General features: G+C 47.2%; 1 protein-coding gene across 5 annotated transcripts in view; it reads right to left on the bottom strand.

Annotated features, from left to right (window-relative positions):
- Positions 1 to 20,153, bottom strand: part of IFNAR2 (interferon alpha and beta receptor subunit 2) — a 29,743-nt gene extending 9,590 nt beyond the window's left edge. Inside the window, exons 1-7 of one of the 5 annotated variants that reach the window (XM_047098598.1) lie at positions 19,941 to 20,153; positions 12,857 to 12,964; positions 11,888 to 11,975; positions 10,754 to 10,795; positions 8,512 to 8,635; positions 6,517 to 6,689; positions 3,847 to 4,007 (exon numbers count right to left, since the gene is read on the bottom strand). In XM_047098598.1, coding sequence (XP_046954554.1) covers positions 3,847 to 4,007; positions 6,517 to 6,689; positions 8,512 to 8,635; positions 10,754 to 10,795; positions 11,888 to 11,942 — 555 coding nt within the window. In that variant the 5' untranslated portion in view covers positions 11,943 to 11,975; positions 12,857 to 12,964; positions 19,941 to 20,153. Of the gene's footprint in view, positions 1 to 3,846; positions 4,008 to 6,516; positions 6,690 to 6,846; positions 6,889 to 8,210; positions 8,273 to 8,511; positions 8,636 to 10,753; positions 10,796 to 11,887; positions 11,976 to 12,856; positions 12,965 to 19,940 lie in introns of those variants that run through there. The other 4 variants (XM_047098597.1, XM_047098600.1, XM_047098599.1 and 1 more) reach the window with 4 other exon arrangements.
- Between the last annotated feature and the right edge of the window lie 369 nt (positions 20,154 to 20,522).

Genomic DNA, 20,522 nt, shown 5'->3' with positions numbered 1-20,522 from the left:
GCTGATGTCTAATTCCTCATCTTCTCCCTTTAGACACCTTGCCCCTTCTGTTCCTAGGTAGTTCTGTTCCATTTTGGAATTAGAGAGATGATATGAAGTTTCTTTCAAGAAAAACAACTTCAGGGCACCTGGGTGGCTCAGTCGGTTGAGCGTCCGACTTTGGCTCAGGTCACGATCTCGCAGTTTGTGAGTTCGAGCCCCGTGTCGGGCTCCGTGCTGACAGCTCAGGGCCTGGAGCCCTGCTTCGGATTCTGTGTCTCCCTCCCCTCAGCTCTTCCCCTGCTCACACTCTGTCTCTCTCTCAAAATAAATAAAGATTAAAAAAAAATTAAAAAAAAAAAAAGAAAAACAACTTCTGCGTGAAGTTTTATGGTTTTCAAAATACTAACAGTTCTACGAATCAGGATGTTCCAGAAGTTCACATACGGCCTTCTGTAATAACGTTTTTCTGCAAATTTCTATTTGGAAGGAGGAAGAATTGAAAGAAAGAAAGAAAGAAAGAAAGAAAGCAAGCAAGCTCTAACAAACTAAACTCTCATGCAGTGCCAATAAGCAGTGAAGAAGAAAAAGGGGCAGAAGTAGAAACAGTGTCACGGAGGGAGGGCTCTTGCCTCCAGGAGAAATAGCCAAAAGTAGCTGAGAATCAGACTATCTGGGTTTCACACCTGGTGTTGCCATTGTGTGATCCTGATGAAGTCTGCCACACTTACTTCCTGTTTCACCAGGCAAACAGAAGCTGGCCTGAGTATTTTGCCCCCCGCCCCTGCACTCGCCTTGGATGCACAGTCCCTGCTCTGCACCAAGGTCAATCCCTTCTTGTGCTTATGAGATTCCATCCCTCCTCACTTCCTCAAGCACATGGTCCAGCAATCCCTTTGGAACATCCCATCTGCATATGAACATGCTGTAACTTCTTCCATTTTCTTTTTCTTTATTTTATTTTGAGAGAGAGAGAGAGAGAGAGAGAGAGAGAGGATCTTAAGCAGGCTCCACACCCAGCATGAGACCCGATACGGGGTTCGAACTCACGACTGTGAGATCATGATCTGAGCTGAAATCAAGAGTCGAATCACCCAGGCACCCCATAAGTTCTTCCATTTTAAAATGTCCCTCTTATGGGGCACCTGGGTGACTCAGTTGGTGAAATGTCTGACTCTTGATTTTTTTGGTTCGGGCCATGATCTCATGGTTCATGTTCCAGCCCCGACTCAGGCTTTGATAGTGCAGAGCCTGCTTGGGATTCTCCCTGTCCCCTGCTCTCTGCCCTTCCCTCATTCCCTCTCTCTCTCTCTCTCTCAAAATAAATAAACTTAAAAATAATAAAATAAAATAAAATAAAATAAAATAAAATAAAATAAAATAAAATAAAATAAAATAAAATCCCTCTCTCTTGACCCCAGCTTCCCATAGCTACCACAGAGTATCTCTCCTCTTTACAGAAAAACTCCTTAGAAGAATTAGTTCTCCTCACTGTCTCTAATTTCTCTCTTCCTTCTCTTTCTGGAATCCGTTCTTACCAGGTCCTTACCCCATCACTCCACTGAAATCACTCTTATCAAGGTCACCAGGACTTCCATGTTGCTAAATCCAATACCCAATCCATAGTCCTCATCTAACGTGTCCCATTTATAGCATTTGATTCAGTAGATCACTTTCTCCTTCTGGAACTTTCTTCTCTCAGCTACCAGGACATCATTTTCACTTAGTTGTTCTCCTACCATGCTGGTTGCTCCTTCCCAGTCTCTCTCTCTCTCTCTCTCTTTTAAGGTTTTATTTTTAAGTAACTTCCACACCCAACGTGGGGCTTGAACTCACAACAACCCCTAGATCAAGAGTTGCACACTGTACTGACTGAGCCAGCCAGGCACCCCTCTAGTCTCTTTTGCTGGTTCCTCATTTGCCAGATCTCTCTATTTTGGGCCTCTGGGGCTCTGACTTTGGACGTCCTCTTTCCTCTCTGCATATCCACTTCCAGGTGATCTCACCTTGTCTCAAGGTATCAATACGCACCAAGAAGCCAACGACTCCCCGGGACGTCTCTCCAGCGAGGAGCTCTCCCCTGAACTCCAGACTCAGAGCATCCAACTCCTGCTCACTATATCCTCCTGGATGGCTTATTGGCACCTCAAACTTAATATATCCAGATCCAAGCTACTGATACCCAATTATCCACCTCCTCCATCCGTAATCTTCCCCATTTAAATTTTTTTTAAATTTATTTTTGAGACCGAGAGAAAGAGAGAGAGAGAGAGAGAGAGACAGAGTGTGAATGGGGGAGGAGCAGGGGGAGAGGGAGTCGAAGTTGGACGCTCAACCGAGACACCCAGGTGCCCCTGTAATCTTCCCCATTTTAATTAATGGAAACTCCATCCATCCAGGCGCTCTTGTCTCTTTCTTCACCCCATGGCACATCCAACCCATCCAAAAATACTGTCAGCTCCACTTGCAAGATATATGCAGAATTTAACCACTTCTCATTACTGCCAAGTGGTCCAAGCCACCACCATCTGTCACCTGGATTACACCAGTAGTCTCTTCTTTTTTTCTCGGTCTAATTTAATCAAAAGATTACTTTTCTTGGGGCGCCTGGGTGGCTCAGTCGGTTGAGCTTCCGATTTCGGCTCAGGTCATGATCTCACAGTCCGTGAGTTTGAGCCCCGCGTCGGGCTCTGTGCTGACAATTCAGAGCCCGGAGCCTGCTTCGGATTCTGGGTCTCCCTCTCTCTCTGACCCTCCCCCGTTCATGCTCTGTCTCTCTCGGTCTCAAAAATCAATAAACATTAAAAAAATAAATAAATAAAGATTACTTTTCTTTAATGAAGAAGATGCTTATTAACCGTCATTTTCCTCTCATGGTGTTGTCAATATCCTAATACCCATAGCTTTCTTATTTTAAAAATAATAATCTCAAACAGAGTTAGTAGCTCACGGGTTGAATACCAATGAGATGTGACTAGTTTATGATATTTAAAGAAGCTTCGTACAGTCTCTGAGCTACATAAGCTGATTTTTTTCCCTCTGTTATTTCCATTTTGTTTTGATTAGGGCGTTGATTATATCCAGGTAGATATTACAGCGAAAATTGTAATTTGCCATTTCCTACTAAGCAATTACCATCTCCACAGCCTCTTAACTGGTCTCCCAACCTCCACCTTTGGCTCCTGTGGTTTATTCTCAATACACCAGCCAGGATGCCCTGTTAAAGCCTCCGGACCTCCAGCAGCTTCATGATACTTCAAAGCCTTAGACCCACAAAGCCCAACAAGATTGGGCCCCACTGCCTCCCTGATCTCACCTCCTTCTAGTCTCCTGTCCCGGTTACTCCAATCCAGCTCCCTGCCCTGATTCTCAAATCTACTGGGTCCACTCCAGCCTCAGGACCTCTGCTTCCTGTGCCCTCTGCCTGACATGCCCCTGGCCCTGGTGACTTGTGGGCTGGTACTTGCAAGGGTTTCTAATTGGCAAAGGGCTATGCACATGTCAGCTGCTGTTCTGGGAGGGCCCACTTCCACTCATCCCAGCACCCCGGAATTTCGCCCTAGTGTGCTGAAATTAGCCTGTTCTCTTTGTCCACACCACATCCCTTTCCTGTGTGCCCCTCGATGTTGCGCATGTGGCCTCTTCTTTGAAAGAAGACCACACTGCTAGGCTAAGTCAACATATTTCCACAACGAATGAACTATAGAGACTTCTTTGCTTAAAGTCAGACCCCGTGGATTCAGACCCTTTAGGCTCAATTGCTCAAATCATTACAAATGTCTTTTTCCTTGTTTTTTTTTTTTTTTTTTTTTTAAGAAGACGGTCAAATATATTCACTGCCAGCTCAGAACTGTTTTAGCCACTTACCTTCTTAACAATCTTCCCTGACTGTTCTTCGATGACGAGCGGCAAGTAATACTGTAAGATCTCGCCATTTAGTATCTTGGGAATGACTGGTGGAAATTTCACTATTACGTTGATGTGGTTGGTAGAGCCAACAATATCAAAGTCTGGTGGTTCCAAAGACACTGTGGAGAAAACGAAACCAGAAACAGACCCCAATGATGTCAGCCAATGACTGCATCGCAGCAACGCTCCCGTGGCTGTAATACAACCTGACCTCTTGACAACCATCTTCTCTCTAACCTACGGTCTTAGGTGAGGCATGGGTTGTATTCTTTTTTTTTTTATTATTGGTGAAAAACTGAGACTAAAAGTGATGTGATTTGCTTACTATTACCACAAGAAACGGAAGGTTCCAGGATGGAAGTCAGTCCTTTCGGAATTTTCAGCCTGTATTCTAAACAAAATGACTTCTTATCGTATCACAGTAACAATGATACCCAACCATTGCAGAAATATCAGAAAATACAGTAGGCAAGTGTCCCTGAATGTGGTTAATCGTGTTTTGTCTATATCGTATCAGTGTAAATATATACACACACGTATATAAACTGAACTAGTGCATACACACACACACACACACACACACATATCTCATCTAAAATTAAATCATTCTTACCTATAGCTTTCCATGGTATATATTTCACTTAATTCACAAACATATCCATGCATATTTGTCTATATCAAAGGGTGGAAAATGGCCTGTGGGTTGGAGTTTTGCACAGCCTGCCAGTTCAGAATGGTTTTTATATTTTAAAGAGTTGTGGGGCACCTGGGTGGCTTCGTTGGTTAAGCCTAACTCTTGATTTTGGCTCAGGTCATGATCTCATGAGCCATGAGTTTGGGAGCCCCAGCATTGGGCTCCATGCTGACGGCATGGAGCCTACTGGGGATTCTCTCTCTCCCCCTTTCTCTCTTCCCATCAGCTGCTTGCTCTCTCTCTCTCTCTCTCTCTCAAAATAAATAAATAAATAAATAAATAAATAAACTTACAAAATAATAAAAGGGTTGTAAAACAACTGAAGAAGGACAGGTGATATGGTGTATGATATGTGGCCCATAAAGTCTAAAGTATTTCTTTTCTGGCCTTTACAGAAAGTTGGCTGACCCTGGATCTTCATCGTTAACTTTTTAGGGGTGACTCTATTCCACTAAGCGTCTGGCTGCACTATAATTTAACTATCTGTTGCTTTGATTAATTTTTCTTTTAACGTTTATTTATTTTTGAGACAGAGAGAGACAGAGCATGAACGGGGGAGGGTCAGAGAGAGGGAGACACAGAATCTGAAACAGGCTCCAGGCTCTGAGCAGTCAGCACAGAGCCCGACGCGGGGCTCGAACCCACGGACCGCGAGATCATGGCCTGAGCCGAAGTCAGCCGCTTAACCGACTGAGCCACCCAGGCGCCCGGATCTGTTGCTTTGAATATTTAGATTGTCTCCCATCCAAGTACTAACCAGGCCCGACCCTGCTTAGCTTCCGAGATCAGACGAGATCGGGCGCGTTCAGGGTGGTATGGCCGTAGACCGAATATTTAGATTGTCTCTACATTTTCTGAATAGACCCACCGTGTCAATGAGCATTCTTAGAGCTAAATCATTACATTTGTCCACAATTATTTCTGTAGGACAAACCATTAAAGAGGAATTCTGGATGAGAGCAGGGACACGGCAAGATTTGAATACATCCTGCTGCAGATTTTCAGATGTTCAAAGTACACTCTCCGCATTTCCCCTAAGCCTGGGTATTTACATGTGTTTGACATTTACCATTTTGAGTCTTGACAAATGACGTCTCATCCTTACTGTAATGTACTTTCTGTAATCGTCTGAGCGCCACGATCTATAAGTTGTGCTTTTCTTTCTTTTCTTTTCTGGACGCACACATAAACATACACACACACAAACCCAGGGAATCTCGTCTGCGACAGTGGGATTCGGTTATTGTCACTTTGCTAAGCACGAATGTGTGAACGCACATCCACACAGCCTTTAACAGGGAGCTGAAACCAAATCTTTCTCTTGGAAACAAGGTGCAAATGAGGACCTCGAAGAAGAGCTGGAGTCTGGCCGAGGGCCACCAGCAGCCGCCCTGGAGCTGTTTAACACAAGTGCCACAGGGAGCTGCCTCCAGTCATAGGGAAAGAAAGACAGGCAGACCACTCTCGGGCTCCAGTCTCCGAGTGCCCCGGGTGCACATGTGTTTTGGGAACTAACATAGATAAGAACTATTGGCTTATGATCTGGGGGAGGGGGTACCGTATTAAGGAAAACATTGGCCCAAAGAGTTGGGACAGCTCAGATACAGGCCTTCTGGACCTCCCGACCTACTTCCTGTCAGGTTGTGACAGGAAATGAACCGGAACAAACCAACCATTGCTGCCGGAACGCCTGCCTTAGACAGGCAGTGAGGAATCGCCGGCAAAGGACAGATTATCGTCCCACTTTTTGGATAAGAAAACCAAGGCTCCGAGAGGCAAACACTTCACAGGTCCAGAGCCGCGAAGGGGCAAGGCCAGCTGGTAAACATAGCCCTGAGTTTCAGACACCTCTGCAGACCTGCCTATGTCACGGGAAAGCAAATAATGATGATCTTGATGATGATGATGAAAATGATAAGCAGAGATGAACTCACCGTGTGTTGCCAGGAAGAAATCGCTGATACAGCTGACCAGCATTGTGTTTCCCCTGAATCCATCAACTCTGGGGATGTATGTCTCTGGCAGGACTTCCCACACATCGGTTAGGTCGCAAAATGATGCTGTGATATTTGAACAGTGCTCCACGATCTTCATATCGTCTGGTTTGCTTTGAAAGGAAAAGACATGAGAAAAGGCAAACTTTAGTATTTATGTGACGGAGATTCCGTTAACTGCATGCCTCACTTCCTCATTTCTTTACGTCTCTGCTCAAGCATCACCGTATCAGGTCGCCTGCCCTAACCACCTTATTTAAAATGCAACACCTTGGAAGATGCCTGGGTAGTTCAGTCGGTTAAGCGTCCGCCTTCCCCTCAGGTCATGATCTCGCGGGTTCTTGGGTTCGAGCCCTGCGTCAGGCTCTGTGCTGACAGCTCAGAGCCTGGAGCCTGCTTCAGACTCTGTGTCTTCCTCTCCCTCTGCCCCTCCCCTGCTTGTACTCTGTCTTTCTCCCCCTCTCTCTCTCTCTCCAAGATAAACATTAAAAAAATTAAAATAAAAAAAATATCTATATATAAAATAAAATGGAACACCTAGGGGCGCCTGGGTGGCTCAGTCAGTTGAGTATCTGACTCTTGGTTTCAGCTCAGGTAATGATCTCACAGTTCATGAGTTCAAGCCCCGCATCAGGCTCTGCACTGACAGCACGGAGACTGCTTGGGATTCTCTCTCTCCCTCTCTCTGTTTTTCCCCTGCTTGTGCCACTCGCTCTCTCAAAATAAATAAATAAGCTTAAAAAAAAAAAAAAAAAGGAACACCTTACCCCATCATGTCCACCCCCTCTCTCGCTTGTCTTCATGTTCCTGCATTCCTTTACCATCACCTACCACATTATATCTTTATTTGTTTTTTTGGTATTTCTGTCTACTTTCCGAATGTCTGCTCTAGGCTCCAGGAGACCAAGGGCTTTGGTTCATGGTTGGTCCCCTGGCAATGTAGTCGGTGCTCAGTAAATATTTGCTGGGTGAATAAATGAGCAAACGTTACACTTTCATGACAGAAGTCCCAGATCTCTCTGCCCCTACAAGACCATCAGGAGCGTCCTCCCTGAGACACATTCTCTCTCCAGCTGAAGATCACATGGTCCAGGCCTAAATCAGCCTGTTCTATAGGGATAACACAGATGTCTGATGTCTTGAGCCTCAGAAAGGTAAGTAGGTGATACACGTGACCACCTAACGCAGAGAGAAACTAAGACTTTGGCAGGCACCAGAGAAACTCACAAGAGGCCTTCCGTGGGCCAGTCAGTGGTAGTAACAGCTGTTAGCCAGATAAACAGCAAACAAAAGAACGCAGCTACTAGATCAAAGTGACAACTTATAAGGGTGATGTCAGACGTCGGAAAAAGAGAGCCATAGAAGGCTCCCTCCATTATGCCATTAATCTCTGCGGCAACCTATAAGTAGGATACTGAGCTCAGAGAAGCCGAGCTCTGTGCCTGAAGGTCACGGCTGATTAGTGATTAAGCCAGACCGTGGACCTGGTCTGGGCCAGGCAGCTCTCTGATGTGCCACCGCTCCCCCCCCCCCGCCCCCACCGAGTAAAGAAAAGTGACCACGACATCGATATGGTCACCAGATCTTTAGACTCCTGTCCTCAGAAAACAGTGTTTTTAAACATTCAGACTTACTGAGTCAGAGAAATAATTATAAAAACCATACGCCGTAATTATTGTGCGTCTGAGGCTTTGACCTGTAGAAATGGTTATAAATACAAGTTTTGTTAGAAGTGGTTTTGGAATATGACATTATTCAGCTTAATTAAAAATGGACTTGTGTCTTGTCTTTGGACTTTTAAAGCTCTGAATACAAACCAGAGAGAGAAGGAGGAGAGAGAGGCTTTATCACAAGTAAGATGACGACTCTTCCCCACCCCCCAATTAGTAGAAAGATAAGACCTTTAGCAAGAAAAAAATTAAGCGTCAAACCAACCTCATGACTGTGTACCATAACGTATAGTGAGTTGGTGCAATCGAATGGTTTTTTAATTCCCATGACAAGATAAGCCGGAAACTGCGAAATGTCACCTTTAAAGTACAAGATTCGTCTGACAAATCTAAAGGAAACAGGAGAAAAAAAAAAAAAAAGAAAAAGAAATGCTGAATGTGGAACTCAAGGTATAGCATGGCTCCTATCCCATCTGTTCCTTGGGATTTGGAGCCCACACTCCCAGCACAGAAGCCCCAGGGGCCTTGGAACCACAGGAAGGAAATGGTTCTGGTGGACATGAAAAATGAAGTCATATAACTAATTGATGAACAACACATTGTTAGGGCAGGCAAGCTTAGGATGCAGGAACTCGGCACTGTGTAAACAGAATTTCGGCTCACGCTTAATTATCATGGACTCTCAGTGGCCCGCTGAATCAAAATGATCTATGTTATCCTGTCCTGGGCCACCTCATTCTCTCAACTCCACTCCACCTCTTTCTGGAGTCCCCTACGCAGCTCGCTCAGCCCTCTGCCTGCCTTCCCTCCACTGAATCTCCCACCGCACTTGTCCCCCAGTCATGGAAGGAAGGGACAGATAAATGTATGCCTAGACTGGCCCTTTCCAGGCATTGAATCCGGGCAGCAATGCTGAAGCGGGTGCTGTTAAGAGACTCATTCTACAAACTGTAAGGCTGAGAGTTGGGTTATACAATATTATGCAGCTGGCAAGAGGCAGCGGTAAATGAGACTCTGAAGCTATACCTGTCGGGCACCTGGGTGGCTCAGTCGGGTTAAGTGTCCAACTTCGGCTCAGGTCAAGATCTCACAGTGTGTGAATTCGAGCCCCATATTGGGCTCTCTGCTGTCAGTACCTGCTTTGGATCCTCTCTCCCCCTCCCCCGCTCTCCCGTCCCCACTCCCGCTTGTTCTCTCTCTCTCTCAAAAATAAATAAAAACATTAAAAAAAAAAAGCTATAGTTGTCAAATCCTGTTTAAATGCAAGTCTTTTTTTTTTTTCCAAATTCACTTTTTATGATTCTTGAAGCTTCCAGTAGTTAGGACCTAAGGCCTTTGCTTCTTGACTTTGAACTCTTCGTCCTCTGTGCTCATCACAAGGTTGGATATATAGTTAATGCACAGTGAGATTATGGGGGCGGATTTCTATATGTAGGCAAGGTGTTTAGTTCAAAAAAATTATTTTCCTTTACCTGGCACCAGATAACAGGTGTAAGAATGCAAGTTAAAGGGAAATTATGGGGGCGCCTGGGTGGCGCAGTCGGTTAAGCGTGCGACTTCAGCTCAGGTCACGATCTCACAGTCCATGAGTTCGAGCCCCGCGTCGGGCTCTGGGCTGATGGCTCAGAGCCTGGAGCCTGCTTCCGATTCTGTGTCTCCCTCTCTCTCTGCCCCTCCCCCGTTCATGCTCTGTCTCTCTCTGTCTCAAAAATAAATAAACGTGAAAAAAAAAATTAAAAAAAAAAAATAAAGGGAAATTATGTCCAGGTTGTTTTTTGTTTGGCATAGTCTGTCTCCTCAACCTTCGATGAAGGGGCTTTAAGTTGAAAATTCCTTTAAAAATGTTTTTAAAGATTTTATTAAAGATTTTATTCTTAAGTAATCTACACACCCAACATGGAGCTCGAACTCACAACCCTGAGATCCAGAGTCACACGCTCTGCCGACTGAGTCAGCCAGGCACCCCTGAAAATTCTTTTAAGGAGTTTCAAAATGATCTCTGGTGTGGGGCACGTGGGTGGCTCAGTCGGTTACCGGTCTGACTCTTGATGTCGGCTCAGGTTGTGACCTTGCAGGTCACGGTCCCCTGGGTGGTGATCTCGCGGTTCGTGGGTGGGTTTGAGCCCTGAGTGGGGTTCTGTGCTGACAGGGTGGAGTCTGCTTGGGATTCTCTTTCTCTTCCTCTCTTTCTGCCCCTCCCCTGCTCACAGGCACTCTCTCTTCCACTGAACGTAAATAAACAAACATTAAGGAAAATAAGTAAAATGATCTCTGGTGTTAATTTCTTGTAAGAGTTTTGAGAGACAAATGAGAAAATGTGGCTACTGTTGGCTCCTTTGACAGAGAAAAGGAGAGTATTTGAGAAAATCTGGGAAAAAGGATTCAGACAAAAATGGGCAACAGATCTGGGATCAGAAATCAAGCTCCCCGCATTTTAGACTTCTGAATGGTCACCCCAATCCTCTGTCCCTTACACGAAATTCAGCCAAGCCAAGAAAATCTCTTACCAGGCCACGCCGATACCACACCAACCATGAGGCCGATATACACTAGGAAGAAGAAAAAAATATTAGACCAGCAAAAATACTCTCTCCAGGCTCAATTTGTAATTATTGCTCTGGGTCTGGCATTCTTTTGTACACATGGCTTAATTAACGTTGGATTGCGACATCCATGTGTTAAAAAAAAAAAAAAAAAGCTCCAGTAAAGGGTTCTTAGAAGGTCACTGTCTGTATCAGCAGCACATGGCCCAAGGCTTTCAACCTGAGTGAATCCAAAATAAGCTCTGTTTGGGAGCTGATGCTAATACCAGGGCTGGTTGGTTGAGAGAATGTCCCGAGAAGCATTTACCTGCCTGGAAAAAGTCTCAGAATATGAATACACAGGCATGTTGTTGGTTAAGAAACGTTAAAGGTAAAGGTGTTTGCCAAGGGTGGTGTAGGAGGTGTAGGAAGAAAACTGATGGGATTTGGGGGCCCTCATTTGTTTTCGGGATGACACAGTGACTTGGGAGGGGAGGGGTTGCAGGCATTTTTAGGACGCGGAGGCCAAGGAGGTTACACGCCCCCGTGCCTAGGCGGTCTGTTCAGGGGAGAAGTATACCGCCCATGGAGCTATGGAACAGACGACACGGTGATAGTGAAATACAATCAAAAGAAAGGTAGAGAAAAAGTGGACCAGGATGACAGAGTGAGAAAAAAAAAATCAATGATAGATACACGGAAGCCAAAGCTCAGGAATGACTTCTCAGTCTGGTGACATGGTTAGGAGATAAGGGGTTTGGCCTCCTCCTAAGTATGGGAGTCGAGTGATAAAGTCCTCCCTGGATTAGAATGAGGGTATTAAGAGAAATGGCTCTTCAGGTTGCTCACGAGGATATTCTCCATCACTGTGGAGCCTGAAGTCATTCTTATTTAGTTGTTTGTTTTCCTAAAATTAATAGTAGGGCAGGTGCTCCTACTGAATCCAGACCATCAATCAGCACAGGCTTCCTATCTACGTTCCATTTGGCTCTTGGCACCGGATGGGCTGACACTGGGCCCCTCATCACGGAAAGCCGTTTGCTACCCCCAACAGGGCTCCGGGTGGTGGGGTGACTGCTGGCTTGGTCCTAGGAGCACTGGGACAAAAGTGACGCTTACCCACGGGATACAAATCATGAGGTCTAATCCAGGAAGTATTCTGGCTCCAAAGCATCTTTGGTATCAAGTCTTTTCTTTACTTTCACATCTGAAAGGAAATAGGTATCAGGTGATCCAAATGCTGAAGTGTTTACTTAAATTACAAAAGATAAAAAAGGACAAAGACAGGACAACGTGGGAGGAACAGGAATTTTCCTGTTCCAGGCTTCCTCTGCCTTCCCAGGAGCTGGACCTGGGACCAGTTCCCTATCTAGCTCCGGGAGAAGTTTTAAATTTAATTTTTGAATAGGCGACAGAGTTACTCGCTTCCAAAAATACACAAAAGCAAAGAGCAAAAGGTCTTGATTCCTTCAGAAAACTACTTCTATTAATTTTTTGGTGAGTCCTTCACAACATCTTTATGTATAAGCAAAACCAAATATATATTATTTCTCCTTCTTGTTTAAAAATGTTTTATTTTTGAGAGAGAGAGAGAGAAGAGGGAGAAACAGAGCGTGCGCGGGAGGGAGGGGCAGGGGGGGAGGCAGAGAGAGAGGGAGACAGAGTCTGAGGCAGGCTCCAGGCTCTGAGATGTCAGACAGAGAGAGCTAGCGGGGAGAGGGGCAGAGAGAGAAGGAGAGAGAACCCCAAGCAGGTTCCATGCTGTCAGCATGAAGCCTGATGGGGGGGCTCAAACTCACAAACAGTTGAGATCACGACCTGAGCCAAAACCAAGAGTCGGATGCCTAACTGACTGAGCCACCCAGGCGCCCCTAGGTGTTCCATTTTATTTTATTTTATTTTAAATTTTTTAATGTTTACTTTTGAGAGAGAGAGAAAGACGGAGTGCAAGCAGGGGAGGGGCAGAGGGAGAGGAAGACACAGAATCCCAAGTTCACTCATTAGTTTCATGCATTCGTTTCTGAGTTGTCTGTTTTCAGATTTAAAGGTATTTTGTTTCTTGGCATCTGCATTGTGAGTCCTAGTTACCTTCTCTGCCTCAGGGCTTTTGTCTCCATCCAAGCAACTGCGCCCCATAGGTTCTGGGTGTCCTGTCCTCCCAACACTTGTAGCAGGCATCAAGCCCCCGCGCTGAAACTGGAAAAGGGCCACAGGGCGGCAGACCTGAGCTCAAGCTCAAAACATGAAAAAGTCCTCTCGACTATGAGGTAACAGGTCCCATCCGGGTATTCTACAGGAATCCGAGAGACTCCAAGTCAAAGATGCCTTCCCTGCTGCAGACTCCCCCACCCATGAGCTATCTAGGCTCCTTTGCTTACAACCTGTCCCACAAGACTGCACCCATTTAGAGTGTCTACAGGGATCTTTGAGACACATGACGTCATCTCCCACCATTACTCCCCGAAGGAGGGCCTGCAGAGCTGTGGATACTCCCTAGAAGCTGGCCGCAGCTAGAGTGTAGAATGCCACAGGGGCGTTGGGGGGAATGGGACTCCCTTACACTTGAACATCTGCCCTGCGGCTTCTCAACCCTCTGTCTTTGCCTGACAGTACGTCTTCACCTTTGTTCTACATCTGTGGAACATTCGGGTTTATTCAATGGCTGAGACACACACACACACACACACACACACACACACACACACACACACACAATTACACAATTAGAAGTCCTCACCCCCTGTGGGCCAGGGGATGTCGCCTCCCCTTTATTCCTGATGACCCATACTCTACTTCCAATCCAATGACTAGTAACTAGATTTCCTGCTTGCTTGGAAAATCTCATTTCCTGTCTTGGCATCCTGTCTGGGGTTGTTAATGAGGTGCCTTAAACCTCTCCCTGACTACAAATCAGCTTTCTAGGGCAAAGCTGTTGCCATTAGGAAGGGCTGGCTTTGCTCTTCCCCCATCTCTGTGCCCAGGTCCTACACGAAAAAGGGTCCACCCTCGGTTTACTGCTCTCCAATGGCTGCCTTGAAATTCTTAATAATTGTACCGTTGAACTTCTGTTTTGGTAGTGAAGTCTGATGGGGCATTGGACACATGGTGAGTTTGTAGTCTCACTCACGCTTGGTCTCACCCCCCGCCCCCTGCCGCCTCTGGACGCTGGGCACCATTGATGCCCTTCGTGTGGGGTGGCAGCTGGGTCACATTGTTGGAAAGTCCCACGTTGCACTGACGCCCTCCTGGTGTGTAAGCAGACAGAGAAGGGGCCAGGCAGAATGGAATTTGCTCCTGTGCCAGGCTGGCAGGGCCCTGCTTTGCCCGGGTGGGGGGGCGACTAGCTGGACTGGGGGTGGTAAGCATCTAGGTCAGCCTTGATCAGGTACCTAGCATGTCCAGGGGCAGAGGTTTAAAGACCTTTGGGCATTGCCAGTGAGCTATGGGTTGAGATAGCAGGTCCTTGGGAAGGAGAGATTCAGGGCTGGACTTCCCAGAGCCCACCCCAGGCTGGAGTGCAGGGCGGGTAGCAGAGAGCGATCCTGGCAACTTTCAGGCCCAAGTGCATGTGGGCCCAGGGTCGCAAGGGGCAGAGTGGCATCGGGCACCTGCAGGGAGCCTCACTGGCCCTGACGGTAACCCAGGGAATGCTTCTTGGGCTGTGTGCCTGGAGGGGACCTCTCTTCTCCTTGCCACCCTCCCTCGTCTGGCTTGAGTTTGCTTCTCCTGGCTAGTTCGAGGTACCCTCTCAAAATGTGCTTGAGATGCCAATTGTGTAATTCGGTGACTCCCCACATGAACTAAATGCGCTTACGTTTGCATTTAGATCTGTGCGTTTGCACCCTACAAAGCAGAAAGGTTGAAGCTCCTGCTGATAATTTCAAATTTTATTTATTTTTTTACTCAGGACGACATTTAAATGGCAAATACCAAAGTGACCAGGGGAGAGACAGAGAAGGTGGAAGAAAAGAAAAAGCTTTGTATTTTAATGCCTTCGGTGATGCCTTCTTGCTTTTTAAACACGTGGGCCCTGCATTTTTATTTTGCTCTGGCCCCTGCAAATTCTGTGGCAGCCCCGTCTGTAGCTCACTGTCACCTAACAAGGCATCAAGCAAGTGTCGCAGGTTGAATTCAAGGCTGTCATCAGCCTTTCTAGGTTTCCCTGGAAATCACTGTCCCCTGCAAGCCAGCTCTGGGTGCGGCTCGCCCAGAGCAACCCTTGCCTCTGGCATGTCAACAAACACTGCTGATGTCCAGGGCCCCTTCTCTGAATTCCAGCTCCTCCTAGGCAGAGACAGACAGACAGACAGACAGCTCTCATGGAACTTGCTGCCTCAGTCTCCTGGGGGAGAACATAACGGTCTTTTCTTCTATCTGGCCTGACGCCTGGTATATCATTGGTCGTCAGGGAGTCATGAATGAACTGAATTCAGAAATGCTACGCAAACACAATTACATAATTTTTTCCTGGAAATTAGGGGAAAAAAAACCCAAAAAAAGCACAAAGAAGAAATTAACAATCATCCTTATTTCCACCACCCAGCATCAACCACTGGTAGCATCTTGGCATGTTGGTTTCCAGTTTATTTTTCAAACGTCTCTCTTGTTTCTGTAAAATTTCTTTTCTGTGCTCATTAAGAAACATTAAAAATAATGTATGAAAGTACAAATTCCAGCATCCAGATGTTTCCATCATTAACTTTAGGTGAACATAATCCCAGACATCTTTCTATGCGCATGTGCGTGTGTGGGCGCGCACACACACACACACACACACACACACACACACACCTGTCTAAATTTAATTGTACTTGGAACAAAACTGAAGGAAAGACCGAAGGGATGGTTGAAATTTAAATTATTTTCTTCTGTAAGACAGAGTAATTTCCTAAAATATTCTTCTAAGGTTTAGAAAAAACGGTTATGGAAGACATTGGGAAGTTAGGATATCCTATGTTCCCAGCACTGCTTACTATGTTTACTTTTAAAAAATCCTTATTTATTTTTGAGAGAGACAGAGCGTGAGCAGGCAAGGGCAGAGAGAGAAGACACAGAATCCAAAGCAGGCTCCAGGCTCTGAGCTGTCAGCACAGAGCCTGACGTGGGGCTTGAACTCACAAACCGTGAGATCATGACCTGCGCTGAAGTCAGATGCTTAACTGAGTCACCCAGGCGCCCCCAGCACTGTTTACTATTAAACCGTATTTACTGATCTGTGCTTTCAAAGATGAGAATGTTGCTACTCTCCTTTTTCCTCCCATCTGCCTCCCCTATTTCCTTATTCCTATTGTTATTATTTTTTTGCTTTATTGTTTTTTGTGTCTAGATTTATATAATGATCACATTTTTTTCTACCTACAATTTCCAAACATGTCTGGTATTAATTCTACATTTAGATCAATACTCATCAACAGTCCTTTTGAGCGTGAGTTCTCTACGTCTGGGGTCTTTAGTTTGATTTATTTCTTAACTTGTTATTTGCTGGATTTTTCTAATCCAGTAGTCCCTCCCTCCCCCAAAGAGAGCTCACTGGGTCTTGAATTCCCTTTGCTCTTCTATATTTGAGAAGGCCTGCCTATTGATTATCTTGAGTGACATCTAAGCTGGATGAAAATACCCTCCTGGGGACAGTGTCCTCCATTTAGAATATTTCTCTCAGAACCATCATATTCTGGAATTTAGCACTAGAACTTCTGAGGCCAGCTTGATTTGGCTTGACCTTCTTTTATTTACTTTTTCTTCCTGGATTCCTAAAAGAATTCTTCTTTTTAAAAAAAAAAAAATGAAATCACTAAAGATATCTTGGGGCTCAGCATTCCCATATGAATATTTGGAAAATGGCAATTTCCCGAAAAAATGTTCTTTTGACCTACAGGCCATTTTTTTCTTCATTTCAAAAGTTCTTTAATCTTACTTTTATTTGCATCTTCTGTCCCATTTGCTGGTTTCTGTGTGGCAGGGATCCCAATTATCCTAATGTTTGACTGTGCTTTTTTTAAATTTCCACATGGAGATTCTTCCTAATTGACTTGATCTTTTTTTTTTTCTTTTCATTTGCATTCATTGGGCTTAAATCAAACCTTTCCTCTATTAAAAATGTCTTTATTTTCAAAAGTATCCTGTTCTTTCTTCTTATTTCTTCTGCAATTATGTTTCTAGGGTGCTCAAATTATCTGCTTAAGTTTGCAACTCCGTCTCCATCACATTTTAAAATATTCTAACCTTTGAGTTTACTTTACTGAATTCGTATTTTTACCAAGTCGTAGGATATAAGGCTATTGGAAACAATTTTCTACTAATCTAGGAGTAATATTATTTTTTTAGTAAGACTCCTTGCAGACTATGTTTTTGTTTTTGTTTTTCCCTTCCTTTTTATCCAGCCACCACACCCCACTTCTGTTCACCTTGCTGGTACTTAGATGGCTTTGTCATCGGTTACTGTGATAGAGTGGACTGAAATTTTAACCTCCTTGCCTTCCACACCAGATTCGAGTTTGTTCTGTAAAGACGGGGCAGTTTCTAGAGCCCCAAGGCCTGACGCTGGGATGGTGAAGGTGAGGTAGGGCCTCCCTCTGGTGGGGGTGGGGGGAGGGGGAGGTGAGGCAGGGCCAACCACAGGGTCCTCGGAATGGTTTTGCCTCTGCCACTGCCTTTCTCCGCGACCCCCTCCCCTAGCTGACAATCCCCATCTCACTGCCTCTGACCACTGCCCCTTGCTCAGAAGGCCCTGTTTGCTTCCTTCCTGTGTATTAGGGAGCCTTTTTAAGATTGTTGTTGACTTACCAGGAAAGTTTCTGGTGGATGGGTACATTCAAATTAAAAAAAATTTTTTTAAAACCCTCAGCATTAGAACAAGAATGATGCTTAAGCATCTCTCGCCTATGTACCCTGGCTTATGGGGAAACTAAGTGCCCTCGTTTTCCTCCTGGCTCCAGAGACAATGTTCAGTGGCTCTCAACTGCTCCCTTCTACATTTCTCTCTCTTTTTTCTCTTCTTTGGACTTCTCATGACTGTCACTAAAGCCCACCTGCTCTCCCAGGGAACTATTGTTCTCTTATTCTTCCCAGATCGCGTGCCATTTAGAACATGCAGACAGACAGACAGACAGCCCTCAAGGAACTTGCTGCCTCCAGTCCCCTGGTGGAGAACCTAACGGTCTTTTCTTCTATCTGGCCTGACGCCTGGCATATCATTGGTCGTCAGGGAGTCATGAATGTCGTCAGGGAGTCATGAATGTCTCCGAGGTTTCATTCTCGTTAGGAATGAAGAGTCCTCAGGGAAAGTACTGTCAGGCTCTGCTTTCGTGCAGATTACCTTTTACAGATTATAAAATGTGCATTTCTTTCTGACATCCAAACCCCTCCGAAATCAGAATGCATGTTTGTTTTTTTTTTTTTCTTACTTGGTTACATAAAAGCGCATCCTATACTCAGTGGCATTTAGTTTTAGTAAAATAGGATGACTGGTAGCCAAGAATATATATGCCACTGGTTCTTTAATAGGTAGAGGGTTTATCAATATAATGGGAAAATGAGTTCACCAAGGCTCTGTGTGCAAGTAGGAGGGATGAGGTAAGTTTCACTTCTAGGGGCATCTGGGTGGCTCAGTTGGTTAAGCCCAACTTGGGCTCAGGTCATGATCTCACGGTTGGTGAGTTCGGGCCTCGCGTGGGGCTCTCTGCTGACGGCTCAGAGCCTGAAGCCTGCTTTGGATTCTGTGTCTCCCTCTCTCTCTCCCCCTCCCCCACTTGTGCCCGCGTGCGCGCTCTCTCTAAAAACGAACAACAATTAAAAAAAAAAAAGTTTCACTTCTAAGACTACTTCTGGGGCTGTGCTTCTCCTAAAATGTTTTTAGACAAAGCACCAGGAACCCAATTTCGGGCACATTTTAACTTTTTTAAAATAAATACAGGAGGAATTTGAGAGGAAATACAGCTAAGACCAAAAGGGCCGTGCAGATTTTTGATACTTTAAAATGAAAAACCAGCTTGTGCACTACAGGACTTAAAAAGTTCAAGCCATTTCCTGGAACAAACGGGTCTAACTTTATCAACGTGCGCATATTACTAGGAAATTTTAAAAGATGTTTTCTTCAGAGCCCATCTTGGCGTGGCTTCCCCTTCTGAACCCCTTTGCTCCCCAAACCCGAACAGTTCGGGGCGGGGGGGGGCGGGGGAGGGTGCTTAGAAACCTCGCCAAGGGGTGGGGCAGGGGGCGGCCTGAGGGTGTTAGTCCCCGGAGGACAGTCAGTAGGACGCCTCCAGGGCTCCCGGAGTCTGCACCTCCCGGCGGGCTCGTCTGGCTCTGATCCGAGCCCTCTGGCGCGTTATACTAGCTTCCAAGACCTCTTCCCAAACAAAAGCAAGGACATCAAACAAATACTAAAAGAAAAAAAAAAAATGAGGCGGGGTGTCTAGAGCCTTTCAACAACGCCGCCGCTCACCTCCTAAGCGTGTTGAGGAATCGAACTCCTAACTGCACAGAACCGGCTGATCTCTCCGGGGTGAACTCCAGTATCGATTCGCACCGGGTTCCCCTGATTCCCCGGCCCCTCCCCACCCCCCGCAGCGAACCCGCTCCTCTGTCTCCCCGCCCTCTCCTCCTCCCAGCTTCCAAGCGGTGAGTCTGGAAGGGCGCCGGACACGCCACCCCCGTCGCCCCTCGGTGACCCTCTCCCGCTAGGCCACAAAAGCTGGTTAATTCCAGGGGTTCTCTTGGCGGGGTGGGGGATGGAACTCGAGGCCCGAGAGGGTAGCCCAGTTTCGCAAGGCCGGTGGATCTTGAGGCGTGTGACCCTCACACTTCACCACGGCTCACATCTTGCAGCCGCGAGTGCCCGGGTGTCCCCGGCGCCGCTGGTGGGAAAGTGGGGCGCAGGGCCGGGTGCAAAGAAAGAAGGCTCCCGGGGGCGGCGAGGAACAGACGACGCGGGGCACAGCGGCCGGGGCCTGGCACGCCCTGCGCGGCGGCGGGGGGCTGGGGGGGGGGCGCCGGGAACCGGGCGGGGGGAGGAGGAGCAGGAGGAGGAGCCGGGGCAGGCGAGGAGCGTGCAGGGATTCCGGGAAGCGGCTGCAGGGTGGCGGCGTTTGCCGGGAAGCGGCTGCCGGGTGGCGGCTGCCGGGTGGCGGGCGCACCCGCTGTCCCCATCCCCCGACCCCGCCAGCCCGTTTACCTCGGCAGGGTCGCCTCGCCGCTCCCCGCGGGGGTGCCGGCCTCCGAGCCACCCCCTGCGGCCGGCGCCCTCGCACCTCCGGACCGGGCTCGGGAGCCCCGCGGCTCGGATGCGCGCTGCGGGCGGCCCCGGCGGCAGTGACGGCGGGCGCCGGCGGGCCGAGGGGCTGCCCGCAGACTCCGCCGGGGGAAGACACCGGGGTCGATCCGCGGGGTGGCGAAAGTCCCCGCTGTGGGTGCGCGCGCCGAGCGCCGGCCTCCGGCCGCTAGGGGAGGTGGAGCGCGCGGGCCGGGGGCGGAGCCAGCTCTTGCCACTCCCCCCAGCGCCCTCCCCTCGCGGGCTGCGTGGGGCCCGGGGGCAAGGGGTGTGCGCTTCGGTTTCCTGCGGGATCCTCAGGGGCTAGAGCGGTGCTTGGCCCTGGGAACAAAGCCTCGCTAGCACCTTTTATTCACTCAGTAAAAGTGGGATGAATGAATGAGTGTACGAATGAAGGAGTGGATGGGTTCTCTCCTGGCTCCCGCACCTGCCGGTTCTCTAAGCCACTCCGGTCACAGTGCTCCCGTCGATGAAACAGGGATAAAA

The sequence above is a fragment of the Lynx rufus genome, unplaced genomic scaffold (assembly GCF_022079265.1).
Source record: "Lynx rufus isolate CCGP_SWC_20201006 ecotype Redwood Valley unplaced genomic scaffold, mLynRuf1.p SCAF_5, whole genome shotgun sequence".
Taxonomy (NCBI): domain Eukaryota; kingdom Metazoa; phylum Chordata; class Mammalia; order Carnivora; family Felidae; genus Lynx; species Lynx rufus.
This window is presented reverse-complemented; position numbering and strand designations above follow the sequence as displayed.